Source organism: Sarcophilus harrisii, chromosome 1 (genome assembly GCF_902635505.1).
Source record: "Sarcophilus harrisii chromosome 1, mSarHar1.11, whole genome shotgun sequence".
NCBI classification, from domain to species: Eukaryota; Metazoa; Chordata; class Mammalia; order Dasyuromorphia; family Dasyuridae; genus Sarcophilus; species Sarcophilus harrisii.
The window spans coordinates 117,872,674-117,886,342 of record NC_045426.1 but is presented as its reverse complement, the minus strand read 5'-3'; the positions used below and the strand labels follow the sequence as shown (position 1 = coordinate 117,886,342).

The following is a 13,669-nucleotide window of genomic DNA, read 5'->3' as shown; positions in this document are numbered from 1 at the left end:
TAATATACAGTCTTAAAGAGTTTCCTGGAATGATGAGAAGTTAAGTGACCCAGAGTCACACAGCCAGTGTGTAACAGAAGCCAAATTTGAACAAAAAATCTTGAACAAAAAATCTTAATGACAGCAGCAGTAAAACTTATATTTATGTGAGAAAACTCAACTATGAGACAAATCAATACTTCCAAAAAATCACTCGTATCCAATTCCTTGTCACCATTCATATAACCTTAATTCAGTCTCTTACCTAGACTATTAAAGCATCCACACAGTTGCCAAAATTATTTTTCTTAAATGAAGATCTGGCTTTGCCATTCCAGTATTCAATAAACTCCACAGACTTCCCCATTGCTTCTCATCCAAAACAGCAATTTCTCTAGTATATTACATTCTGGCCCAATCTATTTTTCCATATCATTATATACTTCCTGTACTCTATGGACAATCAAACTGATGATCTTGCTGTTCTGCACACAAAACTCTCCATCTTCTATCTCTGTGCCTTTGTTCTGGCCTTTTCCCATGCTGGAAATGGACTCTCTTTACCTGCACCCCTAAGAATCCCTAACTGAATCTTGCATAACTTTCTGCTTGAAGCCTTTAATGATCCAAGCCTCCACCTCATCCAGTTCCTAGTATCCTCCCCAAACTAGTTTATCATGTGTCTCTACATGTGTGTGTGTATGTTTGTATGTGTGTAAAATAAAAACTTCTTGTTTTATATAGCATTTTAAAGTTTGCGTGGTGACTTAAATATATTACCTCATTTCATGCTGATAATAACCAGGAAGATAGGTGCTATTATCCCCATTTTACAGATCAGAAAACTGACTCAAGGATTATCATCTGCTGCAAACCTAGTCATACATAATAAGCCTCTTTTAGCCTACTGCTAGGGCCATTACAAAAACTTGCAATGCATCAAGTTTGCTTTCTTTTTGTTTACCTTTCAATAATAGATAACATTCATATGGCATTCTAAGATATGCAAAGCATAAATTCAAAACAGCCCTGGAGGTAGGTACTATTATTTTCCTGATTTTACAGATGAAGAAACTGAGGCAAATAGAGATTAAATGATCTGCATGAAGCCAAGTGTCTGTGGCTGAATTTGAACTCAGATATTCCTGACTCCAAGCCATAGGCTTCTTGTATGGTTTTCATAACACTCAATTTCTCTGGATTTTTGATTCTGCATGTGTTATATACATCTTAACCAAAAGATCTTCAGAGGTATTTTATCCTACCAATGTTAAATGAGGGCTCATCTCTATGCCCCCTTTCCTGGAAAGTAATCTTGCAAACTAAGATTTCCCAGTAATAGAGAAAACTGAGTAACTATTAGAGACAAATCTTGTGAAAATCAGTTAAGAGGAACTCAATTAAATGTCCAAAATGATTAATCACTTTCTGCTCAAATCCCTTTGGATATATCTTTGTTGGCATTTCTCATTCATTGGGACCCAAAACCACTGGCAATTTGTTACTAGAGGAAGTTGTAGCTTCCTTTTTTATCTGAAAAGAATGGTAACTGGAGACAGCTGTCACTGATGGGATGTCAGTGACTGTTCACTTTTTGAAGGGAAGAAAATGGACCTGTAAAAGATCAACCACTTTGGCTTAATGGGAAGAACAAAAAACCTGAATTCAAGACCTGGATCTGTCATTAAGAAGCTATGGAACTTGGAGCAAATCACCTCCTCTCTAGTTCTGTTTGCTTGTCTATAAGATGAGAAGAATGTGCATTAAATGGTTTCTTCCAGATCCAACATTTTATGCATTCCCTTTCAAATTGTTAAGCTTATTTAGTTCAATGAAACAAATCTTGTGGTTTAAGTCATAAGGGAAACATATCCAGTCAAACCTTAATATACCTTCCCTTTTGCTCATACAGAATTTTGGGGGAAAGCAGATCAGTTTTCCTTCTTCCCACCAGTCACCTGTTCAAAGAAACTTGGAATCTACTGATTTGATAGATTTAGCAAGTCAATGCTTTATCAAAGACAACAATGTAAAACTCATTTTTTAATTTTATTTATATTTTTATTCTTTAGCCCAGATAGGATGTAAATGTAATTACAAGTCCACAGAATTCCTCTGTATCTGCTCCTTCCCCAGTTGGAAAAGCTCTCAGAATAGTTATGTCTCACGATTTCATTAAAGCTCTGATCCTGGAATCAGAAAATCTTGCTTCTGAAATATATTGTGTGAATATAGAAGAGTGACTTAATTTTTTGTCACGTTTCTTTATTTCTAAACTAAAAAGAACAATGTTGCACCTTATCAAGCTACTACTGGGGCACAAATGAGGAGCAATAAGGGGCATTGGAGATAATCTAATACAACCTCAACATTTTACATATGAGCAAACTGAGGCTCAAAGGGGGAAAGTGAATCACACAGGTAAAAAGTAGCAGAGTCTTTGTATAATTTAAAGTGCCAAAGGAATGTAGTTTGACACCCCCCCAACCTGGATGAGGAAAGGGGGAGCTATATTAGAAATTATGCAGGCTACAGACTATTACAACACCACAAATTGGTGGAGAAAAAAGGATGCAGTATCTCTGCATGAGAGGAAGAATTAGTGCAAGAATTTAAGAAAAGGGAGAAATGCATTCCTTCTTTAAAAGCAAGTGCGGATGGTTGAAGACTTCCTTGGGGACCATCTCCAAACATATACAGAAAAATAAACAGATTTTGGAATCTGTAGTTATGTTGGGGAAACTGATCACTCTAAATATCCTTGATTTCCAGGTTGTCTCAGTAGAAACTTCTAAGGAATTTCCTTTTGTGTGAGATCTGGACCTCTTGTTTGAGTGAACTGAGATATATTGCTCCCATTTTAAAAGCTCATATTTTATGCAGGTTTTCTGGAATATCTGCATGATTTCTCCGATTTCTGTTTGCTATCTTTTTGGATAAATAAGTTTACTTGTTATTTACCCATTTGTGATGGGTTTTTGTGTAACTAGAGTTTGGTGAGAAACCAAACCTATAGGTGCAAAGTTGAACTAACTTTCCTATTGAGAGCAACCAGTAAAGTTTCTTATTGAATCTCTTGTATTTTACTCCTAGACTAACAGTATTTAGGGAGCAGATTGATATAATTCTATTTTGGTAGACTGGATAAAAGTACACCCAGAACTGTGGTACTCTGGGGCTTGCCTGTTCCTTTTCTCTTCCTTTCCTTGTCCCCAACTGTCCACTTTCCTTTCCTTAGGAACAGTCCCAGACCTCAGATAAACTATTAATGCCTTCTACAAGCCCTATTTAAACAACTCATGGGGACATATTTATCTTATATGGAATCATACATATACCTTATATAAATATGAATTATTTGTCATTTATCTAGGGGAATCCTTTGTCCATGAACTCCATAAAGCTCCCGAGTGATAATTGAGCCCATAATTTATAAAGTAATATGGGCCACCACAGTAAGAAAGACTATATAGCAGTATGAAATATAAATTCCATTAGACGAATTATAGGAGGAAAAGAGAAGAAACTGAAGTACCTCTTTTAAGTGGATAATCATAGCCTGTAAAGTTGACTTTTTTCCTGGACTTTTGAGTGTGTTGTTTTAAAGGGATTTGCTCACCAAATGGTTTTGAGCTGTCTACCTAAAAGTAAAGGAATAACATAAAACAACATTTAGTTTTCCATGAAAATTTGATTATGTCAGTAGTAGAGAATAGACTAAAAAATCTTGTTCTTCAAAGATAAGGCTGACATACTTTTCCCAACTTGAAAATTAAGGCTTCCTCTTTTCCCTTGTTCATTTATATAAAAATGCACATGAGAAAAGAAATAAATTAAGTAAAAAAGACATTTTGGAAACTTTGGAAACAATTTCCCAGGCAACTTTTTCTTGTACTTACAAATGTTATCTTCACAATAACAACTGGTTAGATTCCTAGGAAAGATCTACAGCATTCTTCAAGGAATAGTGGAAGGACTATATACAAGGGAGTGGGAAGCAAGGCATAAGTAAGCAATTATCAATACTGCTCTAATAATTATTTTTCTTCCAAAGGATGAAAAATCCTAATCTCCATCCAGGAAGTCAAAGTGGGTCTTTTTTTAGGCCCATGTTCTTTTCATACACAACTTTCTTTCACCTCCTACACAAAGCTAAGCCTTAAGCTTTTTCTACTTACTTTTCAGCCCAGAAAGGCAGAAGTATTACCACAGTATCTGTGCAGTTAATTAGTCCCAACCCCTTACACCACTAGAACTTGTCTAAACTTTTTGCCTGTTTCCTTTATTGTCTTTCTCTCAACCTGGAGTCCTGTAAGTTGAAGAGGAAAAGGTTGCAAAGCAATTTAAATATTTTTAGTATATAAAGGATATATAATGTATTCCTACAATGATAACTTACAACAGAATGGAGATAACCCTGGATTAATAAAAGTTATGCCAGAGGAGTAAAAACTATGAAAGTTTAATCTACACTAGGAATGCTTCAAGTATATTCCTAGTGAAGGGTTGAGCATCTTGTCCAAAGATAAACCTAGATAAGTATGAAAGGGTCATTATCAATAGGTTGGGTATTAGGTTTTGACTACAATAGTCCACGAGACAAATACAAAATAGTCTTTAGTCCTGTACTGCTGCTTTCTATTTTTGTTATCTTGATGATGATATGGCAGAAAAGGGGTCACAGGGTACTAAAAGTCATGTTGTTTTTACACATCTATAAGTAATTTCATTATTCTAACAAATGAAAGCTTTATATCATGAATGACAGATCTGACAAACTATTAGAACTAAACTACAGTTTAGCGATATTATGATAATAGGAAAAAAACAAAAAGAAGTTGTACCTAAATAGAAAGATGACTCAAGTTCTTAGAGAATCAAACAAAAGAGTTCATCTTTTTCAATTACCCAAAGGCAATTTTAAAAAATAAAATTTCATGAGATACTTCAATCAGGAAGATAAAAATTTATCAAATATCTATCAAGTTCTGAGCTCTATGCTAAACAATGAGAATACAAAGAGAGGCAAAAGACAATTCCTATATTCAAAGAGTTTACAATCTAAGAAGGGAGACAAAGAGCAAATACATATGTACAATCAAACAATATACAATGTAAGTAGGAAATAGGAGAGAGAAGGTACTAGAATTAAGAGACATTAGGAAAGGCTCCTTGCACAAGGACAAAAATGAGGAAGGAGAGCATTTTAGATATGGGGGCAATCAGAGAAAATGCCTGGACCTACCTAACAGATGGAATGCTTTGTTTGAGGAGCAGCAAAAGGACCTATATCACTGGATCGAACAGTACATGATGAAGAGTAAGTTGTAAAAATATTAGCAAAGTAGGATATAACAGCTATAAAAGGCTTTGAACAGAGAATGTTGTATTTGATAGTAAAGGCAAGAGAAAACCAAGGGAAGATTACTGCATTTGTATTATCTGCATTATATTTACTGGATTGCCTTACTTGGTCATCTTCTCTCACAATGTTCATGATAAATATAAACAAAAAAGATCATTGTGGAAAAAAAACGCAATTTCAGTGCTCAGCAAACATTTAATGTTTGTGGATCATATAATCAATCTATGCCAACATATATTGCCAAAGATGAAGAAGAAGGAAAATGATATGAATAAATCAAACTACATGTAATCATAGGTACTTATTATGTGCTAGACACTAGGGGTACAAGTTCAAAGAATGAAAGAATCCCTACCCTCAATGAATTACATTCTAATGAAGATAAAGAAGAGTGCACATATAAAAATAAATAGTATAAATATAAAGTGAATATATCTTAGCAAGATCCTCTAAAACAAGTCAGCACATACCTGGAAAACTCATAACTTCAAAATGGAGGTTATAAAGGAAAATCCATAAAAATATTTTGGAAAATATGGTTCAGTTTTAGAAGAAATAAAAGCAGCAAAGGTTTGTATAAGCTACACTAAATACTGCTTAATATTATGAATATTTTCTTCCAGACTCAAGATGGAAAGTGCTGGACATGATTCAGAACAATATATCCAGAAATGAAATTGCCCCTATATCAGCAGATTAGGGAATGACTGGATACTAGTACAAAAATCAACTGGAGATATATCCCCCCAAAATGGGAGAACACAGGTAGCATTATCATTGTAAAAAAAGTAATCAAGAAGAACATTAATTACTACTTCCTATGGGTACTTTTTATATGAATCATCTACACACATATGGAAATATATGATCTTGGAGAAATTATGAGAGGTAAGCAGATACATTTTTGTGAAACAATTTTTAGTAGGCCACACTTTTATAATCATACAAATTCCTGAAAGGCATAAAAATATAAAATTCCATTGTGTTTACTGTTTGCTGAGTGAAATTTTTAAAAAATTAACTCAATAGAACAAAATGTGATTTTAAGGGTTCTGGTCCAAGAAGACACTCATGTGTATGTCAAAAATCAGAAATGATTTCTTCTTAAAAGCAATTATAGAAATAACTTGATTCAACAACCCACTGATTATTAATATCAAGCAAGCCATAAAACAGAGAGATATATGCCTGCCAAAGGTTTTTGACATTTTCTGGGAGGATATCCTCTTCTAAGATCCAAATGGAAGAGATGTTTTCTATAGATTTGAGGACAGGCATTTCTTTCTCCAACTCATTTTACAGATAAGGAATTGAAGCAAATAGGATTGACTTGTCCAGGGTCACATATGCCTAGTAAACATCTGAGGTCAAACGAACTCTATCTACTGTCTATATGTATATAGTATACATACACATATTTATACATACCTACATATACATAAATGTTCCTTTATACATGGGTATATATGTATTATAGACATGTGTATGTGTGTATATATACATATATGTATATTCATATGTATATATCTAAAACATTATCATTTGCATTATATTGGCTTGCCCTGACCATAAGTAATTATTTCTTTATTTCTATCTTTATTATCATAAATTTTATAATTGCATTCATATAATTTATATATATTTTGGTAGATATAATCCTAAGTATAATATTTATTCTGTAGTTGGGAATTTCATGTGTCCTTTTTAGACTGAGACAAACCTAACAAAAATATATAAAAGAAAGCAGTTAAGGACTTGAAAAGAATTTTAGAAAAGTTAGATAGAAAGGATCTCTGGTGATCAATGCATAGTAATGAAAAGGAATAAATACAATCATATATAAATGTTATATATATATATGTGTGTGTGTGTTATTCATATATATGTTCATTTTATTTTCATATATATGTTCATATATAAATGTTATATGTAATATTACAAATGTACATATATATACATATATTTATCAGAGTCAGAAAGCATCTTACCAAAAATTGATCATATACTACAGCATAAAAATTTCATAAAACAAATCTTCAAAGCAGAAATACTAAACACATTTTTTATTGATTATGAGGCTATAATCAATAAAGGACATTTAAAAAATAATTGAATCCTAGTGTGTTGATAAACAAATCATAAAAATAACAGAATATTTTTAAATGAAAACAATGAAACAATATACCAACATTTTTGGAATATGGTCAAAACAGTATTGTGATATCACTATGCTTTAAGAAAGACAAATATGACAAATGCAGAGAAACCTGAAAAGATCTACATGAAGCGGTATAGAATGAAATAAGCAGAACCAAGAAAACAAGAACTACAAGACAACAACAATGTTAGTGTAAAGAACACACACATTAAAAAAATCAAAAATGAATGTTGCAAAATTACAAAGAACAAGTATAATTTCAAAAAAAGGATATAAGAAGACCTTCTTGCCCTCCCCCTCCCCAGAAGTAGGAGCTTCACATGTGTGGCACATTGCACATATTTTCAGACACTTTAAATGTCTTGCTCAACATTTTCTTTTTCCTTTTTTGGTTTTTTTTGGTTTTTAAAAAAAACTTATTTGGAATGACTTTCTGGGAGGAATAGAGGAAGAAATAGGAGGGACAATTATAATGATGTAAAAAAAAATTAAAGACACCAGGTATTTTTCAGTTTCTTTTATAAAAAAAAATCTATAAAACTATCTGAAAGAATTTGAATAATTAAATTAGTCTAGTACTTTTTGGCAAACTGAAATCATTCTGTAGCCAAGAAGAAATGGATTCAAGGTGTTATGATTATGCTAAATTAATTATTTCCTCACTTTCAGGATTCAGTTTAGCAATTGCCCCTGGGCAACTATTTGAAGGGAGTTCCTTTCAAAACCAGCAAAGTTTCAATTTCAAATTAAAACATTCCCTTCTAGTCCATGATATTTCTGCCTACTTATTTCAAGGTTACTTGTAAGACTCCTGAATACTCTGGATAATACAGGATTACTACATATAAACTTAATCAGTACAAAATAAGATGCATATAATAATAACAATTCATGCTTACATGACATTTAAATTTTTAAAAATGATTTTTCTTAAGCACTATGGCATAGCAGAAAAAGTACTAGATTTTAATTTGGAAGACCTGAACTCATGTTCTGCCTCTGATAGTTGGTAGCTGTTTGACCATGGGCTAAGACTCAGTTTCCTAATCTATAAATGGCATAATAGAGTTATTAACAGTTCAGATGAAGAATTGATTACTACTAAAAATAACCAAACAACAAAAAACAACAAGATTTTAAATGAAATCATGTATTTAACTTAGCTTGAAAATCTGAATTATACCATATAAATGTCATTTATTAATAGTAGTCTTACTATATAATCTATTATCATCCATTTTACAGATAAGAAAACTGAGATTCAGAGTTTTCACTAGACTTGGCCATTATTACTTAACTAAGGAAGTAAGAACCACACTTAATGCCAACTATATTTAACATAATATAATAATACACTGTTAAATCACAAGGTATTTCAGGACTTTGCAGGGCCTCAGGATCATTATAGTAGGTTGCTATCACTGAGGTTTTCCTTGTTTGTTGCTATTTTTCATTCATGGCCCACAGAATGAAAACTCCCAACTATTTATATCCACCAATCTGGTGTATATAGGAGTCTAAAAGTGTGACCTGTAAGCTCTGTGACTTGATAATTGAAGAAATTGTCCATCCTCTAAAGAGGTAGTGGGGTCTAGGAGTGTGGAAGCAGGGAGAGAAATCAGCTGTGAGAACTATAGCTGAGTGATGTGGTTTCACCTATTTTTATTTATTAGAAGGAAGGAAGTATTCTGTGCAGAGTGATTATGTGAAGTTACTATGTTTTAAAAGCAATAGGCAACAATAAAACTTTTAAAACAAAGTACATCATCTCTTTAGGGGAAGAAATGATGTCATTTCCCCTACTGTTTGTATCTTCAAAGTCTAACAGTATATGTTGTTTGAACTTATTAACTTCATTGATATGGGAAACTCTTGGTGAAGAAATTGCCCCTACAGATACAGATCAGTAGTAACACATATAAAATTTGCTGGTTCTGTATGGATATGTATACATATATTGTATTTAACATATACTTTAGCATATTTAACATGTATTGGTCTACCTGTCATCTGGGGGAGCGGGAGGGGGAAGGAGGGGAAAAATTGGAACAAAAGATTTGGCAATTGTCAATGCTGAAAAAATTACCCATGCATTTATCTTGTAAATAAAAAGCTATATTAAAAAGAAAAAAAAAGAAAGAACATTGAACAGAGAATAAAAATATCTGAATTTTGGTTCCTTGCTTTGCCCTTACTCACTTTTTGCCTTAAGTGAGTCATTTTCCCTTTCAAAGATTCAATTTTCTTATCAGTAACATAAAAAGTTTGGACTAAATAATCAATAAAATCACCTTTTAATCCTTAGTTACTTAAGGTGGACAAAAGCAGAATCATATCTAACTAAACTTTCTTCTTATATCATGTCTTAACTAAACTTTCTTAGGTAATTTTCTCTGATGCCTAGTATTGTTTTCTTCATGAAATGAAGATGAGACACTAGATAAATGTGTTGAATTATAATAAATTAGCATAAAAATGTAACATTTCAAAAAAAATAAAAAATAAAATAAAATGTGCAGTTTTAGAATGTTAAGGTTAAGGGACTTGTCTGGGGTCCCACAACCAGGAAATATTAGATCTCTGACTTGACCAAGTCTTCCTAACTTAAAAACTGGCTGTCTATCATCTCATGAAGCCTCTTACATTAACATAGTTTTGCTTAATAAAAGTTTATTTAATCAAATTTGAAATATATAGCTGAGAACATTGAATGCTTTATAGGATTGACCTTATCGTTTCCAGAAAAGGTATCAAGAGTAGATCATAAAGATTCCACTACTTACAACCTATATAACCTCCAACAGATCATTCTGTCCATCAGGGTTTCCTGATCTAAAAAAAAAATAAATGCTCAGATCCCTCTCAACATTAAAGGCTATGCCTGCTCCTAAGTAGCACAAGAGACACAGAAATAACCCCATTGAGCTTACAGATCCCCTCCACCATGGCAGACTGCAACAACTTTTGTGACTTCCAACTGAAAAAAGTAAGAGCCTTTCTGCTAGACAAATTACAATATCAGACCTGTCCCCATTCTATAAATAGGAATAAACCCTCAGTGGAAGTCAATTGTGCTTACTATGTGATAGAAAAGTAAAAACTTCAAGGATACATCTAAACACTTACCTCCATAGTTCCAAACAGTCAGATGTTTGCATAAAGACATGGATAGATATACTATACATTCCCCATTTATCTATTTATTTCTGTCGGTTTCTCTTTCTCTCACCTACCTCCCTCACGGTTCCCACCCTATTGCAAAAGTGTGTGAAGAGTGATATTAAGCCTTACATGTCTAACTACAAATGGAGGCTTGGTTTCTACTGAGGACCTGAAACCCCGACATGCAGCCTGAGATGTAGAGTTCGGGTGCCCTGAACGCTCCTCCTGGCAAAGGCGCCGGATAGTGTGTGGTGATGGAGAACGAGACCTCAAGCTTTTGCTAAGCTTCTCACAGGTATTCTCCTTCATCATGGCTCTTAAATCCTGATACTGAGGACTATACACTCGTTGACCATAAGAAGCAGATGCAGGCCTCAATAGTCGCAATCTTTCTTCCTGTAAAAAAATTATAATAATAACAATAATGTAAAAGAAGAAAAAGAGAAAATAAGAGTGAAACCCACAATCTAAATACAAGTTAAGGAGTTGAGAGTAGCCTCCAATTCATTCATTTGAAGTCAAGTTTGAATCCTGGTTACTTCCTCTTACTACCTATATGACCTCACTCTAATCTTTAGTTTATTCATTTATAAATGATTTCATATTTGTAAAGGGTTTTATTTTTTCTTGCTTTCTCAATGCGCCATTACTATGTGCAGCACAGAGTAATGGTTGTGTTAGGAAAGTATCTGGAATTGAAAATAATATAAAATTGAATTTTTTAATAATAAAAAATAAAATGGGTAAAGGGAAAGGGTTGGATTAGATGACCCTTAAAATCTCATAATGCACTAAATCTATTATTCTAAGAACTTCTAAGAGAGTATTTTTGAACCCAATTCTTGTTTTCTAGGACAATTTGGTTCAAATCTTAATGTTGATGGTATTTGTAATATAATAGTTATAATTCACACTTACAAGGTGTCCCAAAAGTCTTGTTGAAGTTTTAACATATTAAAGCTTAAAACTGCAATAAGACATTTAGGGCACTTTGTATATATAATTTCTTCACAATGAACTGAACCCTCCTGCAACTCAAAATTTCCAAGCTCAAGATCCACCACCTTCAGCCTACTCCATAGCAGGAATTTCAGCCATATGCCAACAAGGTCAATTTCAGAGGGACAGATAAAATATGACAAATAAAAGGTTTTTACTCTTGAATAAAGAAACCCCTTCTCCCAACATATGCCAGCCCCTTCTCTGCAATATATAGTCTTAAGATTGTGTTTAGAATGTGTTTGGGGAAAAAATACTCTTTTTTTTAAACATTGCTTTGAGCATTGGATGGTTAGATGACTTGCCCTGGATCAGAGAATCAGCAAGTGTATATCACATTTAACTCAGGTCTCTCTGGCCAGTTCTCTAGTTAGCCAGTCACTGGCTTTAGAAAAGAGGTACTACAACAAACAAATACTTGGTGGGGAAGATTATTGAATCAAAACCTCTAAGAAAGGTGAAAATATCATAGTAAATTATATGAAGATCCATAAAGGAAAAGGAGTAATCCCAAGAATATAAGAATGTTATTTCAAGGAAAAAATAAGTAAGTCTAATACAATAGTAAAGAATTTAGAACAACAGAGACATTATCTAAAACAAAATTGTAATGCAAAATTCATATGCAAAAGGAAAATTAAATAAGATTTTGAAAGGTGGTATTATTGTTGTCAAATTATTAAATATTCTGTTATTTTTCTTATTTCATCATTAAGCCAAACATGGTTTAATAAATTGTTTTTCAGTTTTCATTTGATTTTAAAATATCTATGGTTCTAATTCTATTTCATTATGTTCTGACAAGATAGCCTGTATACTTTTTTTTTTTTAATTCATGGAGGAATTTTCTGTAACCTATTATGTCACCAGTTTTTGTGTTTATTACCCACTTCTTCCATTTAGTTCTCTCCTAGTATTTTTAATTTTATTTTACTAAATTAGCAAATTAGACCTGTAAGTCCTTTATTTTAAATCTTTTTATTTGTCATAGTTTGTCATAATCCAAATATGAACCAACGAAGTCTCTTATTACTATTAAATTTTTGTCAATTTCTTCTTTTATTTATTTAGCTTTTATTAACTTAATTGTCAAATTGTTTAGTACATTCAAAGTGACATCTGCAGATTATACTCATTTTCTTTTCATAATTATGTAATACCCTTGCTTTTATCTCTTAATGTTTTATGATTTGAATACTATTTGATCATATATTATTTCTGCCACTACTCCATCTTTCAATTGCAGGTAAATAATATGGTTTAGAACCACCTCTTCTTCACTTTTTAACAATATATTTTTGCATTAAACATGTTTCCCATGACCAAAATATAGATCTTGATCTATTTTTGGCACTTTTTATTTTAATGGTATTGCCTAAATAAAGTAAATTCTATCTTAATTTTCTACATCTTTTTGACCAATAAAACTAGTTAATGAAACAAGTCATTTATACTTTCAAATTATTATATTTAGATATAATTACATGTATATTTTCCCCTCAGGTTTATAATAATTTTATAATTATAATTCCCCAAGGTTTAATTAATACCTCAAAGGTATTAATTAGCCGTCTTGTACATGCATGGATGATCAGTTCCTACTGATAGAACCACTTAGATGATCATCTGGTGTAAACTATTTTACTTGTCCAGGAATTTAATAAATCTGTGTTCCTCCACCCACTCTTCATACAGTTTGCCTTCTAATCAGTGGTAAAGATTTACAAGCCATCTTATCAGCACTTATGGACAAGAATGAAGCACAAGTAACCATATATTCAAGGATCAAATAACTTTGACCTCATTGACATCTTGTTCCAACCAAGCAAACTAAACTAAAAATACAAAATGCTTCTAAAGGAAGCCACACTATTGTTTTGATATTCAAGTTGGACAAACAGTTTGAATAAATATCTAAACTTCATAGGAACATTTTGTCAATTCAAAATTGAAACTTGACTAAAATGCTCTAAAATTTAATTCCAAGTTAAACAAAAACACAGCAT

At 32.4% G+C, this 13,669-nt stretch overlaps 1 protein-coding gene across 3 annotated transcripts in view; it reads right to left on the bottom strand.

Annotated features, from left to right (window-relative positions):
* The window catches only part of SPATA6L (spermatogenesis associated 6 like), an 83,545-nt gene that overhangs the window by 21,398 nt on the left and 48,478 nt on the right, over positions 1 to 13,669 (bottom strand). For all 3 annotated transcript variants that reach the window (XM_031962161.1, XM_012543354.2, XM_031962165.1), the window contains exons 7-8: positions 10,794 to 11,060; positions 3,515 to 3,620 (exon numbers count right to left, since the gene is read on the bottom strand). In XM_031962161.1, coding sequence (XP_031818021.1) covers positions 3,515 to 3,620; positions 10,794 to 11,060 — 373 coding nt within the window. The remainder of the gene's footprint in view (positions 1 to 3,514; positions 3,621 to 10,793; positions 11,061 to 13,669) is intronic.